The sequence below is a fragment of the Notolepis coatsorum genome (genome assembly GCF_963971535.1).
Source record: "Notolepis coatsorum genome assembly, chromosome: 15".
Taxonomy (NCBI): domain Eukaryota; kingdom Metazoa; phylum Chordata; class Actinopteri; order Aulopiformes; family Paralepididae; genus Notolepis; species Notolepis coatsorum.
This window is the reverse complement of record NC_140179.1, coordinates 4106008-4120591: the sequence shown is the minus strand read 5'-3', so window position 1 is coordinate 4120591 and position 14584 is coordinate 4106008. Positions and strand designations below refer to the sequence as shown.

Below are 14584 nucleotides of genomic sequence, written 5' to 3'. Positions count from 1 at the left end.
CTTTTGTTGGATTTAATACCTTAAAAAAGCGCTTCATTTTGTCGAAGTCACTCAGTCAGTGTACATTGAGCTCGCAACTCGCTGGCATATTGTTCGCTAGGAATTATGGGATTTGGTGTTTGATATATGGACTCTGGTATAATTATAATCATATTGACCAATTGTTTACCCCATATTGACCAATTGTTTACCCCATGCTCAGTATATATATATATTTTTTTTAAACTTTGGCCATTCCCCTGGCTCTTTTTAGCATTTATCGCATTTACTCTGGTCAAGAATGACCGACAGAAACAGGCTGAAGGGGTACAGATGGGGGGGAAGACACTCTGGGAAAGGCACGGCTGCAGTCCGGGATTCGAACTCGCTAAACCCCAGATCCGTGACGAGCACGGTTGTCCCCGGCGCCGAAATAGCGCTCGAGGTACGTGGTGAGCTACTGGAGCTCCCCTCTCAGTATATTCTTACTGTATTTATTTCTGTATATATTATTTCATTTAATCCTATTTTATTATACTCTACTCTTATCCTAGGCAACTTGATTTGATTTGTGTTATTATTCTAATTTGTGACCTGTCCTGTCTAAATGTTTAAATGTTGAGCGATTTGCAGTGTCTAATTTCCCACGGGATAATAAAAGTATTTCTATTCTATGCAGACGGGACATTGTTTTTAATCGCACAAGACTACAACTACCAAGTGTATAGCCTGGCGCCGTGGCCCATTCAACTTAATACCGTCACAATTTTATTTTTATTTTATGCGCCACACACGCGGGCCATCGCACCAGTGCTACTGAGGTAAATCCATTCATCGCACAGACTGACGTCAGTGTAGCACGTGCGACATATATCTCGCACTGTACAGCCCTGCCTAAACCCAGAACAAATCTACTCAAATCTTCTGTGACTTACAGAGGGGTATCATTTTCAGAAAAGTGGGAGTATAATTTTTTTTATCTGACATTACAAAAAAAAATCTAAAAATAAAAATAGTTATGATCAGGGCTGAAGTTGAATCAGGGTTTGAAATTAACGGGGGCTTGGGGCATAATGCCCTTGAAAATGGACAAAATGCCCTCAAATTAGTTAAGGGGGGCACTTAATGCCCCCGACAGTTTACTAATTATATATATATATTTATCCGGTAATGGAGCGTCTGTATCGTACGGTTCAGATGACGCGCAAATAAAAAAAATTCATTTGGCGGAGCCGGTGTTCTGCACTGGCTGCAGGCAGCAGCAGCAGCAGCACTGCAGCCCAATAGGGTCCAGCTGCAGCCAGGTGCTAGTCAGTTTGTGTAAAAATGGCACGCACAATATAAATCAATCTTCATTACGACTTTAAAAACATAGCCATTAACATTACATAGGCATACACACATCTTGCCATAGCGTTAGCAGTTTGTACAAAACAACGCACGTTTTAACTATGGTAGCCCGACGCAGCCCGCAAGCTAATACTGTACAGTCAATGAAATGTCACCGTAGCTACTACTAGCTACTGTAGCAGAGGAGGAAATGGGAGTCTGAGAGGCGGGGTGTTTAAAGACAATGATAGGCGTTTATTCAACATCCAAGAAGGCTAACATACAACTGTGTTTTACTAACTCCAACCGGGACTATTACCGCTGTCCCACTGCATGTTGATGTTATGAACTCCTCCTAACGTTACCGGAGCTGAAGGTGCCACACGCTAAAATGTCCGTGGGGACCCGCGCCAACCCATAGATAGTTCCAACTCACCGAATTACGTAATCCACCACAGTTGCACTCAATATTTAAATAATGTTAGTCTAAATAAATGTAGACAGAAACATAATAATTTCAAGCAGAAAACGAATCTTTCCATTAAGAACTGACAATCAGGGAATTTAAACATGGTTGACATTGTTTTTGTGTGTTTATATTAAAGAAAGGAAAGTCTAGTGCTGGCTGAGCATATTGTTTGTTTGCACTAAGTTAATATTTTTCAGTCAGTTCGGTCTTTGTGTGCCAAACATTATTTAAGGCTGTAAACACTGTAAACCTTTTATTTTATTTTTAATAAATGAGAAGCATGTTTAGATTTGAGTGTTAAATTTTTTTTAATAAAAATTAACGTATATCGAACTGAAAACCGTGACCCCAAAATCGTGATACGAACCAAACCGTCCATTTTGTGAACCGTCCATTTTGTGAACCGTCCCACCCCTACCGTTTATCATAAAAATTCAGTGCCCCCAAAAATCAATTAAGGGGGCAAAAAAAGCCCTTGAAAAAAAGTTAATTTCTAACCCTGAGTTGAATAAAAGATTTATGACTGTTTAGACTGCATTACTCTGTCACATTGATCTCCTGGTTGTTCCCCACTTAGGTTATCTAACTATCGCGCCACCACAACTAGAAACACTGGCCTGGTCTGCTTCTAAAGGCCTCTACATGCTACAGCAACTTCAAAGCAACTGCACCACAACATCGACAAAGCAACGGTGTTGTAGACACTCTGCCTTTATGCTTCAAGTCAAGTCAAGAGTTTTAATTGTCACGGCATACAAGTATACAATGAAATGCGGGTGGTCTTGACCGCGACGATGTGCAATACAGTGGTAAAACATATAATAGAATCCAATAAAAATACAGTGGTACAACATGTAATAGAATCCAATAAAAAACAACAGTGCAATAAACAGGTAACATGGGGTGACATCTCGGTATCTGTACATAGTATTTACAGAGCATATAGGACATGCTAGGTAGCTTTAGTAGTGCAATACACTGTTCCTGTTATACTGATTTAAAGTGGCCTTTCCTCTTGGCCATAAGTGTGCGTGTGTGCGGCATGAGTGTTAAAGTGGCTGCTAGTGTGTGAGCGTGCTCAGCGTGCGTGTCGTGTGTGTGCTTGTGTGTGGATAGTTCAGTTTCTGTGGCTCTCAATGTTCATTGTTCAAGGCTCTGATGGCCTGGGGGAAGAAGCTGAGCCTAAGCCTCTCCGTCCTAGTGGCTGGGGTTCGCAGGCGTCTGCCTGACCTCAGCAGCTGGAACAGGCTGTTATTGGGGTGGTGGGGGTCTTTCATTATTCTGCAGGCTCTGGATTTGCACCTCTTGTTGTATAGAACCTGCAGGGTAGGTAGCGCAATACCCGTGGTACGCTCGGCTGAGCGCACCACTCTCTGTAGGGCCTTCTTGTCCTGTGCCGTGCTGTTTCCATACCAGGCAGTGATGTTTCCGGTCAAGATGCTCTCTACAGCTCCTGAGTAGAAGGACTGGAGTATCTTCCCCGATACTCTGAACTTCCTTAACTGTCTCAGGTGGTAGAGGCGCTGCTTCGCTTTCTTTACTACTGTGTCTATGTCTATGTCTTCTGCAACATCGACGCGCAAAGTTAGTTTAGGTTCGTGTTAACGTTAGTTATTACATGGCGTTTTCACATTCGCCGAAATGCTTGCTTGTGATTGGTCAATAGCCCCCCGACAGTTCAATAATGACCGCTGTTTTTTCAATAATGACCGCAGTGCGCAGCTGTTGGCAATCAAGCCCACATCAGTGCAGCAAATCAGACACACCTGCCACGCTCCACTGACAGCGGAGTGTCAGCGGAGCCAGAGGCTGCCCGCGATAATAATAATCACTTTATTTGGGCTGACAGAGCCACAGAACAACTGCGATTTGTCAAATGAATTAGGTATATTGTTAGTAAGTTAGCCATGTAATAAGCGGGATAATGTATAGCCTACTCGGTCATTGTCGCAAAATAATTGACCTTCACTACGTTTAAAACACCTCGGCGCGGCGCCTCGGTATTTTAAACTCTGTGTCGGTCAATTATTTTGCGACAATGACCTCGTAGCCATACATTATCCCTTACATAATGTACAAAATAAACGTATTTCCGGTGCTTTTAGACGTCGCTCTTTTATTTTGAAATCCCCCGACCGGAAGTGTTATAGTGTCTGTTGCTAGCAGCTTAACTTCTGTCGCCCGTTTCTGTGCTTTTCGAGCTAACGTTACCGTAACGTCATTAGTTTCCAATGGAGAGGAGAGAAAGACCTCGGCTCATGCAGCTCAAACTACCTGTTGGAATAAATTAATTGATGTTTAACTTGTCCCCGTGTGTGTCCAGTCATTTCGACTAGCAAATGTTGTATTTAACGTTACCTCAGGATACCATTGTATTTAGTTGGTTAGCTATGTAGCTAATGTGGATAGCATTTTGTATAGCATCAATGCTAGCTGGCTGGCTACAGCTTTATTTACTAAATTATGGAGGCTTTTTAATCGTCAAGGTAAGAGAGGATTTGTCATGATCAACTGAAGGTGTATGCTATGGAACAATATGTGCTTGGGTTTTCAGAAAAAGGCCAGCTATGACGCTAATTATTTAGCTAATATTGATAGCATAGCTTGCTGGCTACAACAATGGCGGATGGTATTCCTTGCTGCGGGATCAATATTATTCTATGACAGCCCCGCCCCCATTCACTACCAACCAATCACTGCTACGCAATATCAACGCAACGGCTGTTTCGGTTAGATTTGGGGGACATGTACGCAACGTCCTCGCAACACAGTCTACAAGACCCTCTAAAACAACCGCGTTGAAATCGTGCCGATGTTGTGTTGCAGTTGCTTTGAAGTTGCTGTAGCATGTAGAGGCCTTTAGTTCAGTGGCCTGACTGCACAAAAAATTTAAAATAAATTTGTCTTTTTCTTTTTTTCAAGTACCACCAGCAGTACCACCAAGTACCACTAGTGGTACGCGTACCACAGTTTGAGAACCACTGGCCTAGTCTATATATGCGAGAGGTATATCTCTCTGCCGTTTCGATGACATTTTGAAAACATTCTAGGCTGATGGCGAGCGGAATGAAACAATACACGTCTTCTAGTTTTTATATACCTAGTTCGATACTGCAACCCTGTTAAATGTGCTGCTGTCTGTCTTGGCCAGGACACTCTTGAAAGAGATTTTTAATCTCAATGTTAAATAAATAAAATATACTAAGTTATACAGTACTTACAGTGATAGTGGTCGTCCTCAGGAACCTCCTGTTCTTCATACATGACCCTGGGCAGGTTCCTTAAGTTGATCCCTCTGGTGTAACCCTGATCCTCCTCCCTCGGTGTGATAGATGTAGCTGGCTCAGCTCCCTGGTGCAAGAGAGAGAGAGAGAGAGAGAGAGGGAGAGGGAGACAGAGAGAGACAGAGAAAGGGTGAGAGAGCAAAAGAGAGGGCGAGAGAGCAAAAGAGAGAGAAAGACAGAGAGAGAGCAAAAGAGAGAGAGCGATAGTGAGAGAGAGACCGAGAGATAGTCTGTTAAATCAGGAGATTATAACATCCCATAATTCTGACTGAATTCGGTCGTTAAAGAATCGTAAAGAGTAGGGGGTTGCCCGACGTTCCTGGCCAAATTCCCAATCAGGTCTCTGATATCAAGGCCACCTAATCATCCCTTCCCCTTAATTGGCTGATATTAATCCCAGTCTCCTGAGCCGTTCAGCCATTGTGTAGTGTGATGTGTGCCTGGTGCCAGTGTATGGCAGCCATTGTGTAGTGTGATGTGTGCCTGGTGCCAGTGTATGGCAGCCATTGTGTAGTGTGATGTGTGCCGGGTGCCAGTGTATGGTAGCCATTGTGTAGTGTGATGTGTGCCTGGTGCCAGTGTATGGTAGCCATTGTGTAGTGTGATGTGTGCCTGGTTCCAGTGTATGGTAGTCAGTGTGTAGTGTGATGTGTGCCTGGTGCCAGTGTATGGTAGCCATTGTGTAGTGTGATGTGTGCCTGGTGCCAGTGTATGGCAGCCATTGTGTAGTGTGATGTGTGCCTGGTACCAGTGTATGGCAGCCATTAAGCCTGCATAGCCCAAGGTTGGGTGCTACCAGCGGTGGTGAAGAAGGCAATTTCCCTAACCCTACGTTGTAAAGTGTTTCGAGTATGAGAAAAGCACTATATAAATGTAATGAATTATAATTAGATCTTATATTAAAGGGATAGGTCTGATTTTTTGGAAACATAGCCCTATGTCTTACCAATGAAGATTAGGGCTGGGCGATGTGGCCCAAGTTTCATATCACCATATTTTTCTTTGTTTTGATGGTATAACAGTATTTGGTGGCATTTAGTTTCCCAGTACACATTTGGCTGTGATATGACATTGTTTATGTTGTTATTGTAATACACTTGTCCTGGCGCTATTTAATTCAAAATGGTCTATTTGTTGTCTAATAGATTATAAGACAGAGTCAATGCAGACCTGAGTAGCAGAATTCCCTCTGGCTGACCTCTTGACCGGGGCTGACCTCTTCACCGCTGAAGGACCTGTTAATATTATAGGAATCATATCATATTGTAGCATATATAATATCATACATCATATATCATACATAATATCATACTACATCATATCACATAGTATAAATCGTAGCATATAACGCATCACAATAGGGCTGCAACGATGAGTCAGCGTCGTCGATGTCGACTGTGACATTTCATCGATTTGCATATTCATGACCGACGCATCGTAGTTACTTATATGCCGTCTTTGCAGTGGTTCAAAGTCATAACATGCACAACATGTCATCTAACGAGTAAATATATATAACTTAAACCAGTTAGTGATTCTGCTAGGATTCCAGTGTTTCACTCACATTGGACATTAGTTTACATTTTGACGTCCACTCCAGCTGCAAGGGTGAGAATGGGAGGTGCCGAGTCTGAACCCCCCCCTCTCTCTCTCTCTCGGTACGTTCAATGATTTGAAGTAGCCAAACTCTACACTATAAAAACTAACTGGATAGTTGATGATAATAAATATTTCACTTCATTAGCAGAAATATTCTATCAAAAATCATTAAGTCTGCTATAAACTATTCTGTGTGTGTGTGTGTGTGTGTGTGTGTGTGTAAATGTACTATAGGCTACTCTTTTTGATTAGGCTAATTAGCTTTAACAATGTTATTATGGGTTCTCTCTCCACTCTGTGTTCACCTTGACGAGGGCTCCACTCTTCCTCCTCCTCCCCTGAAGACTCCGGTACAGGAGGCATCACCTTCTGGGACTTCTTTCTAGCCATGAACGCCGGAGGTTTAGGCTTGAGTCCTGATATAGAAAGACAGACAAGAGGGACTGAGGGCTGCAGGAGAGACAGAGAGACAGACAGAGCAAAAGACAGAGAGAGACAGACAGAGACAGCCGTGCAAACTGCAATGGAATACGGGGCATCTCTCTCTCTTTACCTAATATTTTGATTCTATCCTGACATTTTTCAGTTGGAAGGGCAGTCTATGTGCGTAACGGTATAAAAAAAACACAGCACTTTTTTATGAGGCTCAAAAGGGCAGGTGCTCAAGCCCCCCTTGGGCTCCCTGTGTGCACGTGCCTGTGGAGGAGGGATTAGGGTCACGTGGAACAATAAATGCTCAAACCCCCACAACCACCGCTGATAAAGATCTAACATGAGCTTAACCAGAGACGGTCTATAATATAATGAGGAGACTGATCACTGTGGTCGTTTTGAGTGGGGTAATACACACTAAAGATGGCGGCAACAACAAAACTACTTGCTACAAAACAAGTTATTCACAGAAAATAATCCAATGTTTATGTTTTAATAAATACATTAAAGGCTGCATAGAATCTTGTCTAATTGGCGAAGTAAAAATGTTCTATTAAATTGTCCTTTTTGACCAAATTAACCATTAACCTCATAAGGCCTATCCATATTTTCAGAAAATTTGCCTAAAAGTACATACCAAACTTCTACAAGGTCCATTTGCATGTTCTTGATATCTAGGGACATCTATGGACCTCAGGGAAGGTATTCCCAGTGTCATAAATAGTGTTTTTGGGGAAGTAAACATTTTCTATTAAATTGTCCTTTTTGAGCAAATTAACCATTAAGTTTTGTAACCCTAATGTATTTGTTGCATTTCTTATTTCTTTGTTATTTAATTTGCTACAAGTTATAGTACCTTTATTTTGAAGTCTCAGTCCCATTGGACTGTATTCGAATACCAACCGGTTCATGCTTCTGCGTTCGCGTTTTGCGCTTTGATTGGCCACTGATGTTTCTGGTCGCACCAATCGTGTGACGGCAAGTTCTTTCGCCGGTTAAGCTTAGGCACTCTTTCAAAGTTGGTTACGGTTAGAGTTTGTCTTAGAGCAGGGCGATAGAACGCCAGCCCTGATTCCAAACTCTAACCTCAACCAACTTAGAAAGAGTCGCCTAAGCTTAACCAGTGATAAACTAGGCGTTAGGTAGTTTGCTGCTGGTCGAGGCGGAAATGGGCGCGTCACGCGATTGGGCGCACATGTCACATGACCAGAAACGTCAGTGGCCAATCAGATCGCACCAGAAACGGCAGTGGCCAATCAGATTCGCAAAACGCGAACGCGGAAGCATGAACCGGTTGGTATTCGAATAGACGCGTCCCGTTGGGCTGCTCTCACGTGTGTTTTTGGGGACTAATTGCGACACCTGCAAGCAAGCAGCAGGGATTGTCAGCATTATGGCTCCAGTGAAAGTTTGATAATTTAACTAATATGACTGTTACAAGAACAGAAGACTGAAGATTTTCCCCCTTTGTGTAGCATGCAGCCAACAAGGTATTTAGTGTTTGTTTGTAATCTGCTTTGGTAAAGTGTTGTTTTGCATGCTGTGCATGTTATTATTTTGTGTTGAACTAACGTGGCTTATGTTTCTTTTTAAGTTTTCATGGTGGATTGGAGTAACGAGGCTTCAATAAACCTGTAGCAAGAAACCCACTTGTGTCTGCTGTGCTTCCAGGGAATTACAACTAACATTACTAATGCACCTGCTACTAAATCTTTTACCGCTATTATTACTTCTGCTACTATTACAACTACTACTAGCTACCATCACTACTGCTCCTAATACAACTAATAATACTGTTACTACCACAAATATTACTTAGTTACTACTATTAATATCTATAATAATATTGTTACTATAAGTAAGGGATAATGTATAGCTACGAGGTCATTGTCGCAAAATAATTGACCGACGTTCTGGAACACAGAGGCGCCTCGCCGAGGTGTTCTAAACACAGTGAAGGTCAATTATTTTGCGACAAAGACCTTGTATAGCTATACATTATCCCGCTTATTACAGGGCTAATTTACTAACAATATACACAATTCATTTTACACCATCGACAAGACGAGATCAAATCAATGCAGACGCAGTTGTTCTGTTGCTCCTCTGTCATCGCTGGCAGGTGTGTGGACTTGAATGCACCCGATGTAGTGCAGCTGTGCATATATGGTAAAGCTTAGCTTTCGTGACTGCGATCAAAATGCTTGATTGTGATTGGTCAATAGCGCTCCGTTGCCCCTAGCAGCGGTGAATTATCGAGAAATAATTGACCGCTGCTAGGGGCAACGGAGCGCTATTGACCAATCACAATCAAGCATTTTGGCGAATGTTAAAACGCCATGTACCAACAACTATTAATACCTAGGGATTTCAGAACCAGGTGGTTCTCCTTCACTCTACGGTAGCGTTGCTTCTCCGCTGTGCAGAGGCCGGTCCACTCAGTCACGGTGAAGTACCGCCTGACGTCCTCAACTTCCTTCTACAAGGAGAGGGGGAGAGAGAGAAGAGGGAGAAGGGGAGAGAGGGAGAAGAGGGGAGAGAGAGAAGGCATGTAAGGGGACGCAGACCGGAGAAAGACTTTAGTCTCGTTTACATCAGGGTCCCCCATGTTCAATTCATGACATACGAAACATACAGAGCATAAAAAGAAAATATTGTTTGGTTCCTCTTCCTGTTGGTTGTCAGTTAAGGCCATGGGTAGGTAGGGAATTTATTTTATTAAATTTTTTCCCACGGCGACTATGGATAGGAAATGTATTTATTTAATTAAAATGTTCACAACAACATGGATGCATGTACTCTGCCAGCATGTTTAATATCCATAATACTAAAGGTTTGACTAAGATTTTTATGAAACGTTTCTTGTAAAAAAAAAAAAATCTTAAAACTCATAAAATAAATTGGGTCGCACCTAAATCGGCAGGGTCGGTCGGCAACCGGAACCAAACCATTATTTTGTTTAGGCCCATAACAGATATACAGTACGGTTACATTTGTATACAGTTTCGAATCGCAGGTAAGGAAAGAGCATTAAATTGTTAATGTGTAATGACATCAGTGAGATAGAGATAGTACATTTGACTAATCCTGGCTTTAGGCAGAATCAGAACAGTGGTTTATGAAAAGTTTATTATATTTCGAACTTGATTCATTCATTCATTGCGCAATAGTTGCACTAGTTACTCTGCTGTTCATGTTTTTTCCTGAAGTGCATACTCTGTGTTTTTTTTCCACTGTTAATAGCAAGTCTCCATTTCCTGCACCATGAATGAATGAAAACTTTATTTAACAGATTGCAGAATGGGTACTGTAGTACGGCTCACTCAATACACACAATTGTTAAGGGGATGCAGACCAGAGAAAGACGTTTGTCTCGTTTACATCAGGGTCCCCCATTTTCAATTCATAGTATAATTGAAGAACTCATAATATTCAACATGTTTTGTAAATGTGCTTTTGTACACATTATTATGTCTGCGTTTGCGGTTCACGAGCTCTTCGCGCTCTTTCCGACTGGCGCAGTGACGTCAGAGGTGGAGCACATCGTGTAGCTCAGCGCCATGTTGTTTTGCACATGTTTGCTACCACGCAGAATAAATTGGACGTAAGCTGACCTCACTGTTGTAGATAGAAGTGTTCTTTACACTAGCTGGCAGCTTAAACTCACCTCGTCCGCCATTTTACTCGCCATGGTAGAGCGTGTTGAGTGTTGAACTACCGACCGGTAACACAGAAAGACAATGAGTTAACTAACTAACCAAGTTGCCGTCGTGTAAAACAATACATCCATCTATCTATCAACTTGTGTTAATTAACAACGGCTAAATCATTTGATAAGTATAACTGATAACTGCTCAAATTGTAATGTGTAAACTATAAACTTTTCAGAGTTTACTTACAGAGATACACACAAGTAACACAACTGAAGTGGATTAATGGCTTCTCCTTGAGGATTGTAAGTGACAAGCTGTACAAAGCCGCGGAACTGAAGTGAAATGGCTTCTTGGGTTAAATACTGTACACGCCCACCTCTCGGTCATTAGGTCCCAAGTGTAGCCAATACCAGAGCCTTACCATACTGTACACGCCCACCTGTCAGTCATTACGTCCAAGGTAGGCAGCCAATACCAGAGCCTTACCTGGCCAACAAGTGCCCACGTGGCTCGCAGAGACCACGTGGTGCTACTATCCAGCTGCACACACATAGGCTACGTTTAAAAGTCACGCAAACCGAACGTCTAGTCGTCATGTGTGTCTCGAGATAAAGCTGGGAACGAGGTTATCATGTGTGCGTCTGTCTGACAGTCTGCCACCGTGTCAGGTGACGTTAAAGAGAGGGACTTGTAAGGTTTACTTACTGCTTGTGTTCGTTCACCTTTTGCTTTTTGAATGAACGAGTGCTCCAGCTGCTGCAGAGAGACAGTCGTTACACCTGTCTGTCCCACCGGTCTGGACTCTACATCTGCTCTGGGGGCGTCGTCTTGACTAGGACAGTGTCCGCCTTCCAGTTTGGAGAGGTAAGTTGCTTCATAAAGCAGCACTTCCTAACAATATGGCGGTAATGTACAGTCCCCTCCCCATCATATGTATATAGTTTACTCTGTCAGGATCTATGGCTAACGGTACTGTATATTTGCATATTTGTCATAAATGTAACAGTACTAAATACCTGTATGTCATGTATGTCCCTATACCATAAATGTCATGTATGTTTGTGTATGTCATAAATGTCACTATGAATTGAAAATGGGGGACCCTGATGTAAACAAGACGAAAGTCTTTCCCTGGTCTGCATCCCCTTAACAATTGTGTGTATTGAGCCGCCCGTACTGTATTGTACCAATTCTGCAATCTGTTAAATAAAGTTTTCATTCATTCACAGCATACAGAAACACTGGACACACAATTGCTGTGTTGTTATGTGCACAGTCTTTTCAATGCAACCTGTGGTAAACAACACAGAACAGAAGCCTGCTGCCTTGGCTTCAGAACATCCCACTCCACTGACACATGCCTTCTCTACTTGAACGACCACATCAAACAAGAGGTGGACGCGGGCAAATACTGCGGCATGGTCATGCTGGACCTACAAAAGGCCTTCGACACTGTCAATCACACCATTCTGATTGACAAGCTAAAAGCAATTGGTTTTGATAGTTTATCAGTGAGCTGGATACAATCCTACCTGGAGGGGAGGGAACAGATGGTGGAAGTAAACGGTACCCTATCCCCCCCCCTCACAGTGAGCTGTGGTGTTCCACAAGGAAGCATACTAGGACCGCTACTATTCCTAATTTATGCAAATGACATGTCGTCAGCTTGTGACTGCAACTTGTTCCTGTTTGCGGACGACTCAGCCCTGCTGGTCTCTGACAAGAACAAGTTACAGGTTGAAAAAGCCCTCAGCTCGGAACTAGGCAAAATCTGCATATGGCTCGCCGACAACAAACTATCATTACACATGGGCAAAACAGAGTCCATTCTCTTCGGTTCAAATAACAAACTCAGCAAGACCGACGGCTTCTCGGTTACAGTGGGTGACAATATTATCACAAGGAAAGATGAAATTACCTACCTGGGTTCCATCCTAGAGGCTAATCTTTCCTGTGACAAAATGGCATCCAATGTAATAAAAAAAGTCAACCAACGAACGCGATTCTTGTACCGGATCTCCTCTCTGGTAAACAAGAATACCCTGAAGACTCTAGCAGGAGCACTCATTCAAGGGTACTACGACTATGCTTGCACCTCATGGTACCAAAGCACCTCAAAGGCACTAAAAAACAAATTACAAACATCTCAAAACAAGCTAGTCAGACTACTACTTGACCTGACTCCTAGAACCCACCTCACCCCTGCCCACTTTGACAACCTAGGATGGCTTAGAGTAGACGACAGAGTACAGCAACTTGCAATGGGCCTGGTCTACAAGATACACTACGCGACCAAGGTACCCATGTACATGTCAAAATACTTCCCAAAGGTCAGTGAATACCACGATCACAACACCAGAGGGAGCTCCACAAATCATGTAAAACCCAGATTCGGCTCAAACAAGGGACTAAACACGTTTCGCAATTATGCCACATCAATGTGGAACGCCCTGCCTAAAGCTGTAAAGGAATGTGAATCACTACCCACCTTCAAAAACACTCTCAAAAAACACCTACGTGAGACTGCAATTCGAAACTGGCCCCTACAAATGTCCTAACCTAGTTGTACAGTAAATGACCAAGTAAGGCTTTGTCAATATTCCAATGTACAGTGTAAAATGTGTGTGTGTCCCCTACCCAACCCCCCCCCCCCCCACCTCCAATGTACAGCCCTCACCCAACCCACCCAACCCCACCCCACCAACCTCCTCCAATGTACAGTTTCTACGCCAAATGTATATACACTCCTTTTCTGGACACTTTTGTATCACAAACAGTACTGTATTTGCAAATCTGATATGTCATAAATGTATAGATGTAGCAGTACTGTCTATCTGTATGTCATGTATGTCATATATGTTATGATGAATTGAAAATGGGGGACCCTGATGTAAACAAGACGAAAGTCTTTCTCTGGTCTGCATCCCCTTAACAATTGTATGTATTGAGATGTACTGTACTGTACCCATTCTGCAATCTGTTAATAAACTTTTCAATCAATCAATCAATTGCTGTGGCAGCCGGCCTGTCTCATGGGAGTTAGAGAGTCTGTCATTGTTGCAGGATGATTTTGTAATGTAAATGTGATTCTTTACACACAGGTGGTGTCATTGCAGGATGATTTTGTAATGTAAACGTAGTTCTTTACACGGGTGGTGGTGGAGTGGAGGCGGGACCAGTACCATGTGGTGGTGGAGTGGAGGCGGGACCAGTACCATGTGGTGGTGGAGTGGAGGCGGGACCAGTACCATGTGGTGGTGGAGTGGAGGCGGGACCAGTACCATGTGGTGGTGGAGTGGAGGCGGGACCAGTACCATGTGGTGGTGGAGTGGAGGCGGGACCAGTACCATGTGGTGGTGGAGTGGAGGCGGGACCAGTACCATGTGTTGTTGGATTCGTACAGAGACGAGTGTTGCAGGGAAATCATTCCAAACCAGGCGAGGCCAACTCACTAAACGTGCAGAGTGGAGGTGTCTCAACAAATGATAATAATAATAACCCACTATGTTTTACTTGTAATGTTTCCTAGTTAGTCAGTTGTGAAGATTATTCTAGTTTTGGACAGCCCCATGTACGCATTCCTTAGCTTGAAGCCAAACAAATCGTGCATGTTGTTTGTGTAAGATTTATCTGGCTTTGCGATCCTACTCTCCTCTCGAAACAAAGTGATACTAGTGCATCCATGCACGAACAGCCTAGTTCAGACTTGTCTGTCGTCTCATTGGGCCCTGATCTGATTGATTGATGGATTAAAAACACACAACAAGGATCCAAAGGATAACATGAGAGAGTAAGACCCTTATTTCCGTCATGGTCCCAGGGCTGATTGATTGATTTAT

The 14584-nt window shown here is 43.0% G+C and overlaps 1 protein-coding gene across 1 annotated transcript in view; it reads right to left on the bottom strand.

Annotated features, from left to right (window-relative positions):
* Nucleotides 1-10771, bottom strand: part of LOC311241633 (histone-lysine N-methyltransferase PRDM9-like) — a gene marked incomplete at its 5' end in the record, with an annotated part of 35969 nt that extends 25198 nt beyond the window's left edge. The window contains 5 exons of the mRNA XM_084330509.1: nt 4999-5128; nt 6232-6296; nt 6966-7076; nt 9454-9571; nt 10760-10771. Of these exons, the coding sequence (XP_084186635.1) occupies nt 4999-5128; nt 6232-6296; nt 6966-7076; nt 9454-9571; nt 10760-10771 (436 nt within the window). The remainder of the gene's footprint in view (nt 1-4998; nt 5129-6231; nt 6297-6965; nt 7077-9453; nt 9572-10759) is intronic.
* Nucleotides 10772-14584: the final 3813 nt, after the last annotated feature.